This window comes from Pinus tabuliformis, chromosome 5_2, assembly GCF_031772625.1.
Source record: "Pinus tabuliformis cultivar Carrire ecotype Pingquan chromosome 5_2, CPIR1, whole genome shotgun sequence".
NCBI lineage: Eukaryota > Viridiplantae > Streptophyta > Pinopsida > Pinales > Pinaceae > Pinus > Pinus tabuliformis.
In genome coordinates this window covers 717378923-717393072 of record NC_142306.1, presented here as the reverse complement: position 1 = coordinate 717393072, position 14150 = coordinate 717378923, and the positions used below count along the sequence as shown (strand labels likewise).

The following is a 14150-nucleotide window of genomic DNA, read 5'->3' as shown; positions in this document are numbered from 1 at the left end:
GTATTAATCTAAGGGAAGAGAAGATATACGAATGAACAGACATCAACACAATCAATCTTTGCATCCATTCAATTTCTCTACTAATATAAACTCGCTAATCATGTATCAAATTATTTTCACTAAAAGTATCATACACAAGCCAACCATGCAATCATAATTTCGAATGAATAATCTAACTGTAGTTTTTGTTGGAAACACACTTGGGAAAGTCACGTTTTCCACCCAACCATGCATAATCCACTAGTTCCCCCCGAGCTAAGATGTGCCTTCCAATGGAATCAACAACCCCTTTGATCCCTTGATTATGTATTTTTATACATTTTATTCCCTTGCAATTTTTTTTCTTAGCGGGGCCCCCACTTTTGTGGGTCTACCAACCCACTCGCTTAGGCTTTCTTCTTTTCATTTCTTTTTTTCTTTAAAACCCAAGTTTCTCTTCTGTGGTGCTTTATTCTACTTCATATTTAGTGTTTTTCTCCAACTAAGTGATTTAATGGATCTTTATCTCCTATCTCATTAAATCTTATCTAGGAGTCCCACTTATGGAAGATTTATCTTAATCTCATTCATCAATGAGACTTTTTGCACTTTTTTGGCAACAATCTCTTAACTCTAGTGTCTCTTTCCCAAGTAGTTCCAACACTTTATTTATTAATAAAATTTACCTATTACATCATAACCACTTTATTGTTCATTAACCAATTTATGGCCTTTCCACCCTCAACTAATCATAATTCAGTCTAAGCAAAGAAAAACATTATTACGGAAGAAAAGGGGTATTACACTTCTTTATTAGGTTTCACTACAGCAAGTATCTTGCAAATGCCATTAATTTCCAATTTTCTCAATACAGTCTCAACCAAGAATTTTTAGGTATCAATCCTTTTTACTTTATTTGTTCCTCCATTTCCAAGTTGAGAAATTTTTTAGTTTACATTTAAAGCTTCAAAATGAAGGAGGAAACCCAAATGTTGTTATCCATTGGACTCATATTGTTAGAAAACAACCTTAGAATTCATGATTCTCTAATTACAACATTAAATTCATCAAAATTCTCTATTATGTGATGGTTGAAGAATCTCGTCCTAGATTTTTTCTTGAGATAGAGAAAATTCTTCAAATCAACCCAGATATTAGGGTAAATGATTGGTACTTAAGGATTTCAAAGAGATTAGAGTATATGGTTGTGAGCTTCCACCATATCAACTCTCAACTTTTTTGACCATGAATATTTTTTCTATAGAAAACATTGGATAAAGTCTAAATTCAAATCACTTGCATTTTATTTCCAAAAATCATCAAGCTATGTTTAAATTGAAGAAAGAGGTGGGTCCATTCCTAGTGAAAACTAGAATTGCTCTCCAGGAGATGGGGGAATTTATCAGACAAATTAATTTTTCTCAAGGAGAGGTTTGGCCTTGTGATCTTTATGAAATTATATCAGAAAAAAAGAATTAACATGGTTTTGCAAATTATATACATCTTGCCAAACCAAATATTGAAAGATTGGACAATAGAGACACTTGGGTAATGAAACCAACTCATATTATAGAGAAAATTGTAGAAGTTGTGGAATCATATCAAACACTTGTTGTAGAAACACCTCAATCAAATGAGAAAAGTATAAAAAGAGATTATACACAAAGCCTCCAAACAATTTATGAGACAAAGAAAGAAGATCAACAATCCAAGAGAAGGAAAGGGACAAAAGAATAAGGAGAAACAAAAGTACCAATTTGTGCAATAGAGGAAACATCAAGAAACCCTGCATTCAATTGGGAGTTTCTACCAACAACATCAACCAATCAAGAACATCAAGTAGGAATGTCAACTTCAACATTAGGAAGGAAGTAAAGGTTTAAAGGTTAAACTTCAACAGTAAAAGAAGTAGCCACAAAATCAATTGGTAGGAATAGGAGCCTTGACTAAAGCAAGGTGCATTATTTGGGAGACATGTGGAATTGTTTTAAAGTGGTGGGAGATGAATCATTTGGTTTATACTACAAGACAAGCTATCCCAAAACCCAAAATGAATTAGGGATCAAACAACACATAGCTAACAAGATTGTTAAATTTCTCAATTTCAGGATTTGGGAACAACTTCATGATTTGGGAGTTCAAAATAGAACTTAACTTCAATTATAATGGAAACAAACAAAGGCTTGGCAAAAAAAAACTTACTTTAGCAAACCCAAGATTAAAGCAAAATAGTAAAAAAGAATCTTGATGAATTTACTAGTAGATTTATTTCTTTGATGGAACTCGGTCTCCCATCTTATTGGGATGTGAATAAGATTTTGATATCTTTGGATGCTTATGGAGAGAAGGGAATAAAGTGGATAATATTTCACACATAGCAAGAACTCTCAAAGGGAAAACTATTATGGACAATTCGATTGATGATTTTTACCTCCTCTTTCAAGTAAAAAATTTGTTTTCAATTATTCCACTTACAAGAAATATACTAGGCTAGAAGTAGCCTAGAGAAAAGTGTCAACATTTCATCATCCAATTGGTGCAAATTGGGACAGGTTGGTCAAGTTTGATCCATGAAGCTTCCAAGATCACATCAACAAAATACAATTTAATCTAGAAATAGTTGGGAAATTATTAGTTCAATTTGTTGAAACTTTTATTTTATTTTATAGAATAGTTCCTTAAATGTTGCATCTGCTGCAACAAACATTTATTGTAATACTTTTGTATAAATGTAAATAAGAAACTCTAAAGAAATATTGGATTTTGAAAAAACAATATTGTATTATATTTATCTATGGATAATATTTTAATATCAATCTCATTTCAGCTACATACAACCTATAATTTTGCTTTGTCTCAATATATTTCTTATAAAATCATAGTTTTTGCATCTATAAAGTATTCAAAGTTATATGTATTACTCTTTTAAATGTCAAAGTTGAGTGTGAATTTTCCCCAAGCATCTTCACAAGTACAAAGATTTATGTTAAATTCAATTTGTCTATATAGTACCTCTTTTGATGAACTTGTATATTGAATATGTCATATGATTATTGCATATTACAAAGTAAAATATTATTAGAAGGCATCCTCTTCCTGGATAGTTTTAAACATTAACTTAATGTTTTAGATGAACTAGTATGTTGAATATGTCATATGATTATTGCATATTACAAATAAAATATCATTACAATGCATAGTTGTCTTTAATAGTTTTAAGCATTAACTTAATGTTTTAGACTTTATAATATATATTTATCATCCAGCTACTTATACATTTTACATATATAAGTGTTTTCTATTATTAGAATATTGTACCTTAACTATTCTATTTAAATTTACCGTTTTTTATGATTGGAAAGCAGTGCTTTAACTAATCTATTTAAATTTACAATTTCATAACTATAACAAAAAAAATATAATCTCTATTCACATATTAAAAAAATATTTAACAAAAACAAAAACATAATCACAATTTGAAAAAATAACATTACTTTTATTTATTTATATGATTAATTAATTTAAATAATAAATAATAATAATAATTTAATAATTAATTTAAAAAATAATATATAATCATAATTTTATTTTGAACGATAAGATGGTACGATCTCCGTGTCACATCTATATTCAATGTAGAAGTAATTCCAGATCCCTTTCCTATTTTTGGATAAGCTGGTACGTTCTCTATTTTTAATGTATATACGATTACGTGTTACATCCATATTCAATATAGAGGTAATTCCAGATCCTTTTCCTATTTTATATAAGGTGGATATTCAGTTAGTGAGAAATATTAAAAATATATTATTTATAATTGTATGTAAAGAAATTCTATAATTTTTTTATATTTTTTTATTAAAGGTGTGATATATTAATAATATAAGTTTCCAAGTATGTTTTAAAACTGTAAAACTGTATTTATTTAATTAAGAGTTTGATTTTTTTAAAATAAAGACACGGGTTAATTACAATTAATATGATTTTTTTTAAATAATAATGATGAATCAATTTTTATTAGTTAATAATAGTTAATAATGATGGTTCCCACTAACAATTTAATTAAATTAAGATAAATTTTTCACTAAATAAAAATACTATAAAATTTATTATAAACTAGTAATATACATTTTGAGAAAATTGGGTAAATCACATTAAAATGTTTTTGTGGGCAAGTTTTGAACCAACGAGTGTGGTTCATCGACAGGGTAAGTTGAAGAATCAGATCCTGGCTGCATGATAAATAGATAGAGCAGAACATCCAAAGACCAGCTATTGGGTGTTTTGCTCTATCTATTTATCATGCAACAAGGCTCTGATTCTTCAAATTATCCTGACGTTGAACCAGACTCACCTGTCGACAAAAACATTATAATGTAATTTACACCAAAAATCTTCTCAAAACTTAATATAGATCAGAAGCCTCAATTCCACAACAGTAATATACATGTTCATTACCTTAATTAAAATTATGGTAACTATCATATTTTACTTAAGTAATTAAAATTTACCTTTAATTGCTTTATTATTATTATTATATATAAATAAGCATTTACAGCACAATGATTATTCACGACAGAACTCATAGAGCTGTATATCAGACATTTTATCACGACAGAACTCATAGAGCTATATATCAGACATTTTTCATAGAGTCTCAAGAACCATATGGTTGAACAAAAATGTGGTCATAACCTAAATAGAAATTATAACTACTTTAAATAAAAGGTTTTGCATAAATTAAGAAATTATAACTGAAAATATTGATCCAGGCTGTGAGAGTATGATACCTGCGTAATGACTCCAAGAAGGCCGAGAGAAACCTTAGCAGCATTCAGGTCTGGGCGGGATTCATCGAAGCTCACAACACTGGCATAACCCGGAGGCGAAGGTACCACCAATCTCATGCCAACAACATACTCATGAACTGCACTTCCCTTATTGAACAAAGAGCTGCCATGTGCCCCGGTGCTTAGTAGCCCTCCGATGGTAATCCCCTGCCAATAGGGCGAGTGAGGGAGAGCCAAATTATGTTGGGCAGCAGCATCTATAACCTCTCTCAGAGACGCTCCGCTTTCTACAGTAATCGTCATTGACGCTTCATCCACGCCAACTATGCGCTTTAGCTCTCGAGTGCTTATGATAAGACCGGAGTTCCCTCCTGGGCAGACGAGTTTGGGTATGGAGTGAGACCATCTGGTGACCACCCGCATCTTCTGTTTCTTCTTGTTGGCCTCTGCCACCGCCTCCACCACCTCTTCTTCCGACGAAGGGAAAACTGCCGACCGGGCTCTGCAGGTGGCCCGGTCCGGGAAGATTCCATAGGCGTTCGTCACAATGCAATCGGTAGAATCGTTACGCCTGCATCTCACAGGCGGCGGAGGTGAATTGCATGATATCTTATCTGTGTGGATCAGAAATATAATGAGAATGGATAGGGCAAGAAACCTCATCGGATTAGGTATACGAGAATTGAGTGAATAATGAGGAAAGGAATTTTCAGAATGTAGAATGACGGTTTGTGCAGTCGTAATACGTGGGAAGAATTGCACTCTCTGCAGCTAAACGCATGCGCGAAGTTGGTGGGTCGGTGTGAGTTGTAATTCGCGTAAATATGTGGTTGCAGATTGTGCGGTGGAATCTGAAAAAGTGCGAAACGCATGCGAGAAGTTGGTGGGTCGGCGTGAGTTGTAATTCGTGTATGTGGTTGCAAATTGTGCCGTGGAATCTGAAAAAGTGCGAAACGTTCAATTAGCTGACTGCAGACCACAAGCATGCCCACACGGAGTTCACACCAAGGACGTCGTCATCGATAGCAAGACGGGAGTCTGGGTTCAACTGTTCGTGCTCGAGATGGGGAATCGAAGGTGTTGGAGGAGACAAGAAAGAAAGAGGAGTTGGGGTCCCGCTTTCCTGTCATCTTCTACTTCCATGGTGACAGGTTCTCTAGCTTCTCTCGCCATTTTCTATTGCACGGCATATTCTGGAGGTACTCTCGCATTTTCTATTACACGGCATACTTAGCCAGGAGGCGCGAAGTTATAATCATCTATGTGGATTGTAGGTCCTCCCCAGAGTATCCATATCCCATTCCATGCAACGATTGCTTTGGTGACATCACATGGCTCGGCGGTCGAGCCCAACTCTAAAATATAACTTAAGCAAGCGAAACTCTCACAAGGGGATATAGAAATAAGTAATAAATACAATTTAAGCGAAATTGTTATTCCTTACAAGGGGATATATAGCAACCATTTTAAATCTTGAACTTGAAATAATAGTTATTTTATGATAAGTTATTTAATGCTACTAACATTGATATGGTAATTTTTTTATTAATATATAATTTAAATAAAAAACTTGTAGTTATACTATGATTGGTTGGTGGTTAGGCGACATAAACTTCATAGAATGTATTTTAATAGGTAATAGTTGGTGAGGTTATTATGCATTCATTACTATATAGTGTATTCATTCTATAGCATTTATTTCTCTATTGTGTAGTGAGTACCCCAAATTCATTCTTTTGATGTGTTGTGTAGGGAAATTCATTTGGATCTAGTGGTCTTTATCTACTTGTTAGCTTAATAAATGGTTCACATTTGAATTTGTAGGTAGTCAATGCAAGGCTGCTTGGAAGTGGGAGCGAGTGTGAGAGAGACAATTTTCAAAAGCTTTCAAGTTGGGAGCATTTTTTATAGAATATTTTTTTGTATTTTTTATGCATATATGTCAACAAAAGCATGCAGAACGATGAATTAGATCTGAAAAGCATAAAAACATGGATTAAACCATATAAGATCAATCATCTAGCACTGATCATCTTCATCAACCACGCGTCCACACACATCTCGATTCTCATCAACCTTAAAGTTTTAAAGTTTCAAAATTCAATATATAACATTTGTCATCACTAAAGTTGTGCTTGCAACTATAACAAAGAATATCAATCATGAAATGAAATGTTTCACAAAGCATCATATTCATAATTTGCTACCAATGAGTTATAATTGTCAACTTCAAACTTCAAACTTAAATTGTCATATATTGTTTACAAAATATACCATAATAAATATTAAAAGGTCAATAGTTATAAAAAGTACTAGAAACTAGAAAAAACAATTAAATGTACCATCTACTTATATTTCTTCATGCCACGAGAAACTTCTAATTTCTTTTCTCGTGATCTATGAATAATGGGAGTCTCCTCTCACATAGTCTAACCACATCCAGAACCAGAGAACACATGAATTCCACGTAATGTTGCAGATGGAGGTGGCAACAAAGCTAGTGCAACTTGAGCCCTACTAGTGGATGGGTGTGGCATTGTTGTTGATGCTATTGCTGCTACTTGATGATTTTCATCCTCATCATCCAAAAGTTCTACTTCCATCTATTCTAAATGTAAGGCTCCATCTCCAAATTATCCTCCTTTGGTTTGTTGTCCCAAGTGATATATGCTCTATCAAACCGAGCTCGCTCACAAAAATGTGTTAACGACCTCAAGTTTTTCTGTACATAAACCAAGTGTTTTCCTAGTTTTCATTGAGGTCGTTTCTCTTGACATTTTAGAAGAAGTTATAGGTGCTCCAACACCTCTCTGTATAAGAAGTATTAGCAAGCTATGAAAGAATTTTAATTTCCAATTGCGCCAAAGGTCCCCAAGAGCCATACATGTTCCACCATTCAACAAGATTCAATCTATCTATATCATCGATTGTATGCAAAGTACTTGAAAATCCAATTTGACTGAAGTATTTTCCTAATTTTTCACACATTCTAACACACTCCTCCCTGTCAGGGACCATCTTGTCTAATGCTAGCATGTACCCATTTTCTACCTTTGGATTTGTATGAGGATTTTCTCCTAATCCCACCCCTAGCTGTAGGTTTGGTGAACCAAGATGAAGAGTAGTATTTTGGCGTAAGTACATATGCCAAGGCATGGAGTGGAACATTAATATTATCCCACCTTTTGACCACATGTTTGTGAATATGATCATACAAGGTGGCATTTTCTGGCTAAACAATATCATTGATTTTCCCTAGCATGTTATCCATCTTCTCATACACCTCATTAATCACCGGCATATCTTTATCTACAAAACAAATCATGTTATAGATGGCCTTGGTGAACTACAAAACATACTCCACACTTGCCCAAAACTAACCATCAAGAACAATGTCCCCCACCTCTTGAAAATATTCCCTATGAGATGCAGTTGCAGCCCTATCCTTTAATACTTGCCATGGTTCACTTGATACCATGCTAGCCAATGCCTATCTTACCTTGAAAAGGCGCTTAAAGGTAAGTTAATAGCTAGCAAATATAGTCTTTTCAATCTTCAAAAGCTCCAACCTTGAGTGACTGTGAAAAATGAGATGGGAATTACTATGATTGGTAATAAATATTATCATGTACTTTCCTCTCTTGTACAATGAACCAATCCATTTGTATTCAAGTTCCTTTATCTTAATAATGTCATGCATCAAAAGGTTCATTGTGTGAACCAAACATTTAGACCAAAATATGTTGGGGTATATATCCTCAATGATTACTCCCACTACCTTAAGATTAGAAGCATTATCAATAATGACTTGGATGACATTGTATGGCCCAATAGTTTCAATTTTTAGAATTAATGGTTTTGTAATGTTGATGTCGGCCTTGAACTTATCTGAGCAGTCATGTGATGAAAAAAAGGTTGCACCAGTAGAAGACACACCATGGACACTTATCAATGGATTTCCTTTTACATTTTTCCAACAATCAGATACAATGGATACCCCATATTCATTTGAAGCATTTGTGAATTTACCCAAAAGAATTTTTTATTTTGGCTTTTTCCCAATCAAGTCCCATGGTTCTAGCTTTTTCATACCTAGGGATTTTGTATCCTTTATGGGCATCATTGATGGAAGTAACCATTTCATTCCAATAATGTGAGCGAATAACATTGAATGGTATGCCACATGTAAAGAGGAATTGGTAAACTTTTGCATCCACATCATTCCTACAACCTTAAGAAAGGAGTTCTGATATTGTTCTTGTGCCTTAAAGGGATGTTTGTTCCTATGGATGTGAATCCATTACCATGGGTGGATGTTTAGCCATGTATTTTTTTTATTTGTATTCTACTTCCTCCACTTCCCTTATATTGTGTCGAGACCAAAAAGTACGAATCAATTATGAAGAATGACGTATGGTATGTTGTGTCGAGACCAAATGGGGAATCTATGGTGACCTCAAAATGGTCATTCAAGATCAAGCATGGAGTTGATGGAAGTATTGAGAAATATAAGGAAAGGTTTGTGGCCCGAGGAAAGGTTGAGTGAAGAAAGTTAACACTAAGTCGAAGAAAATCTAGTGTTTTTTGTATATTTAGAAAGGTGACATGACACTTCTAAATATAAGAAAGTGACACTTAGGAATCTTTGACCTAGGAGGAAAAGCAACACTTAGAGATGTTGAAAGGATGGTCAATACTTAGGAAACATGAACAAATGACAAGAAACAAGGTAGCTTGAAGCGACAGCTCATGAAAACATATGTAGGTTCCAAAATTGAATAACACAAAAAAAATTCGAGGGTCGTTGTCATTGTGACAACAATTCTGCTCATATAATACATTACTAAACAAATTTAAAGTATAAATTTCTAATAATTTGTATTAATTTTTAATTTTTAATAAATTTGTAAAGTATCAAACTGCCCTTTGGGGCTTTTGCATTGCCTCTGCGCTTCCTCATGGAGAAAATCCTGACCTCACTATCCCTGCCCCTCTCTGTCTCTGCTCCCTTCTCTAGATCAAACTCTTCTGACAACTTCTACTGCTCTCTGGAAAATCGAACTCTTTAAGGAAATTGATCTCAAGTGTGTTTCTCCATCTACCCATCGACTTCTTCTTGTAATCTTCTATTGGACCTCCAATGTCCAATATTAAAACCTAATCAAGGGATAAGATCATATCTAGGTCGATCCATGTGAGTTTTTAGATAATTCAGACCTTATCTCAATTAGTACTTATTAATTAACCACTTTTCCAAAGTTTAGACTTAGGAAATAATTAAAAATAGGCTAATAATCTAATTGAGACACTTCTATGTGAAATTTCCAGAAACGATTTCTGGGTTATGGAGAAATCCTATGTTTTAACCTCTCCACAAATTTTTGATACTATAACACCTCTGATGCTACAAAAAACTAACACTCCTTAGCAAGGAAGGTGTTCTAGTGCTGCACCATTGCTACAACACCCTGTCTCTATATCACCATCTTTCACACTGCTAATGTATGGCCACTGTGACTGCCTACCACTACCCACCAACCACTGCTCAACTATGATGTTGCATATGTGTTGCTAGTCCCTCTTAATTATTGTTGCTGCAATTGTAACCATTGCAACTGAGAAGCATCCTAAATACCAAATGAAATATGTTTGTTGCATCTATCTCCTATGTTATGATTGCTACTCACCACTGCACTGTCTACTAAATAATATGTGTTGCTACTAACTCTACATTGTGCCACTTTGCATTGCTGCCAACACTACACTATGCTCCTCAACACCTGACTGCTACTAGTTTGCAACTGTCACTCCAGAATATGACTGCAAAAATGACACTGATCCATCCTGCTACTGAATATTGTGGGCCCTTGTAGCAAGGTAATAATCCATGAGGAGGACACCTCAATGGACCATACCCAATTCTGCAACTCTAAGACTATAGATCCATGTCACCCACCTCACTCCTAGAGGTATAACTGCAAACATAGTGAAATATGCCTCCAACCTATAGGAAAATTTGTCTATCTCTACGGATGCTGCCATCTGGTCTTGCTTCTCTGGCTTTTCCTTCTTCCTAAGAGGACACAGCATACTGTAGTGGCCAAATTGTTGGCTTAGTGGGTCCTCACCCAGGTTCACAGTTAGTTTTCCAAACAAATCCCTACACTACTGGCCCTTTCGGCATCAATCCACGAAGCACGGACTGAAGTCTCACCTGAAGCAGTATGGGGGGATGCTGGAACCAAGTTTCCGCCACACAGATTAGTGTAATGTCATTTTATTCCCTAAACCTGCCTTCGTGCATATCGATAAGCCTTTAGGGCTTATCGATATAACTTTCCTTGATCTGCTTCTATACCTCCGCGAACATTCATGATTGTCTTTCACGGACCCTAAACAGGCGAATCAACCACTTACGCATCTTTGTGATTACTCTTAATCCCTTATTTACCCAGATCGGTTTAATTGTTCGATAAATTTAACATGCAACAAGATATTCTTCGCCTAAACAATTACTATTACTTGCATTCATATGACAATATAAATCATGTAAAAACGTGCATCAATAAAGTATTAATTCATAAACCCATCATTCATCATAACATAATAGCACATTCATTCATAACAAAAGGAAGTAGACAAACACAAGAATTTATGGAATAATCTCTTTATTAATACTTTAGTTCTGCTTACAGACTCAAGACTTCACTGCGCACTCAACTGTAGGGGTCTGTGCACTCAGTTGCGACTCTACTCTAGGCCTTTGCGCACACAGTTGTAGAGCCTCTCTTCTACTCTAAGACTTCTTCGCTCTTTCTTCTACTAACCCATTACATTCATCTTCATCATCACTTACTTTCCTTAGACTCTCTAAGACTCTCCTACTTATACAATCCCATGGTCCGTGGACCATGGGTAGATCTATAAAATCCGACACAACTTACATAAAATAAGGGTAAACCCTTTATGGAACTTTACTATCTACACACTCCACGACCACAACTTGTGAAGACTTTACACTTTATACAACAAAAACTTGGGATTTTTGCCCCAAAATTGACCCTAGGGGACCCTGTCCCAACACAAAATCATCGCACTTGAATCACTTCACCTTAGATATGTCCTTCTTCTTCTTTTTCTATCCTTTACCTTTCGATTTAGGGCCACATTCTCCTCTTCCTTCTCACCCTTTGTGCCCTTGCTACTGCTTCCACTGATGGTGCTCTTTAATAGAGTTTGCCTCAACTCCTCCTACTATAAGTCTTACCACATCCTATCCAATCTAGGAAATGTGTCTCTGCCTAAGATACTTTGGACAAACACCTGCTACTCCTATGATACATTATTGAGGGCAAAATGTACAATATTTTCTATTTGAGGTGCCTCCCCAAGGGCTACAAGTTGATCACAAATCTCCTAAATCCTGGTGAGTAAGGAGTCTATGCCTTCACCCTTCATCATTCTGATTCTTCTCAGCTACTCCTACTGGAAAATCTTCCGCTACTCGGAAGTGTTATGATACAACTCGACAAGAGTATCCCACATTTCCTAGATACTTCTTTTTCTACCACATTTGAGACTATATGGTCCCAGATTCCATCCACGATCAACCACTTCACCTTTTCCATCTCTTTCATGTAATCCTTTAGCTAATTTTCATCCTGGGGTACTACCACTAAATTATCCACATAGGGTTTCAAGCCATGTTCATTCAATAGGAAGGATATCCTAGCCTTCCATATGAAAAAGTTGGAGGCTCCCTCCAACCTCTCATGATCTCTAAGCCCAATTGTGTCCATCCCTGAATCTAGTAAAAAATCCCCCTCCTTCCCCATGCTCAATTGTTGATTATGCTACACACACTCCCTTATGGAGTGAGAAATTCTACTCACAACTCCTGACAATGTGCAACAGGAAAATCATATTTCTAAAATTTGAAACCCCCTGAGAGAAATTTCCCTCGATGTGTTCTCTTTGTCTTCCACTCGGCACTGATTCTCCTGCTCTAAAACCCTTATGTGCCCAAGAAATGAATATGCTCAACAAAAATATTGATCTTCTTCACTCGAATAATTTCCTGGCTTCACCACTGACTATTGGAACTGCTTCTGGACTCTTGGATTTTTTCCTACCACTTGCATTGGAAAATAGAACCCTCTTCCCATCATTTTGATCTCCTAAGCCAACCTTTGCACAAATCTGGAAATCGTGTTGCCAAACTCTCTCTGAATCTAGATGATTTCTTCCTTTCGATTATGAGCTTCCCACCTAATCAATCTACCTCTGAAACCATCTGAAAATTTCACTACTAAAATTTTTGTTGCAACAAATGGAATTAATTCTTATAATTATAAATTAATTATTCAGTTTATTGCTACAACAACAATGAACTAATCACACTGTAATCCTCACAAATAAATCACTGCAAAAAATAATAGCACTAGAAATTGAGAAATATACTAGCACACACACATAAAAATTGACCCAATTATTTTTGGACAAATGTCCCCGAAAAATCCCAACTTGGAAAAATCGGTGCAACAAGTGAGGGTTTTATTATTATGCAACATTTAAATAATCTGATTACAATCTAGATGCTGAAAACTAGTAATCCTACAGAGAAAATCTTGGAAAAAAGTATTGAGGGAAATTACACTCACTCCAAGGAGTCCCAACACTTAACTGCCCCTAAAAATCTAGTCATCCAACTGGGAATTTGCAGGCTCTGCGTCACTCTAGAGCTTCCTACCACATGTACTTCCTGAATCTACTACCAATCTAGCCATCCTACCTGTTGCAGACTGTAAAAACGCTTATGTGACCCGCTGGAACCTCTTCCAGGTCTTTGGAACTAAACATCTTCTCCTCTAGCAAAATCAAGTTGTCCTTTGAGGCTTTTGAGCTGCCTTTGTGTAGCCTCCTGGAGAAAATCTCGACCTCTCTGCAAAGTACTCACTAGATCTGGAAAATATTCCTCTGGTTGCACTGTCTTTGCCCCTCTCTGTCTCTTCTTCCTTTTCTGGTTCAAACTCTTCCAACAACTGTTGTTGCTCTCTAGAAATCGAACTCCCCAAGGAAATCTATCTCACGTGTGTTTCTCCATCTACCCAATATTAAAACTTAATCAAGGGCTAAGTTCATATTTGGGTTGATCCGTGTGAGCTTCTATATAATTCACACCTTATCTCAATTGATATTGATTAATTAACCAATTTTCCTAAGTTTAGACTTGGGAAATAATTAAAAATAGGTTAATGTTCTAATTGAGACACTTCTAGGTGTCTGCTTGGGATAGCTCAATTGGAAATGGACGTCGAAATTAAGTCTCATCGAACCAGAAGTCTTGGGTTCAAATCTTTTGCTATCCCCCCGATCAGGGTG

At 35.4% G+C, this 14150-nt stretch overlaps 1 protein-coding gene across 1 annotated transcript in view; it reads right to left on the bottom strand.

Moving 5' to 3' along the window:
- Positions 1-5524, bottom strand: part of LOC149161199 (L-gulonolactone oxidase 2-like) — a 35848-nt gene extending 30324 nt beyond the window's left edge. Inside the window, exon 1 of the mRNA XM_089436912.1 lies at positions 4770-5524. Coding sequence (XP_089293038.1) covers positions 4770-5432 — 663 coding nt within the window. The 5' untranslated portion in view covers positions 5433-5524. The remainder of the gene's footprint in view (positions 1-4769) is intronic.
- Positions 5525-14150: the final 8626 nt, after the last annotated feature.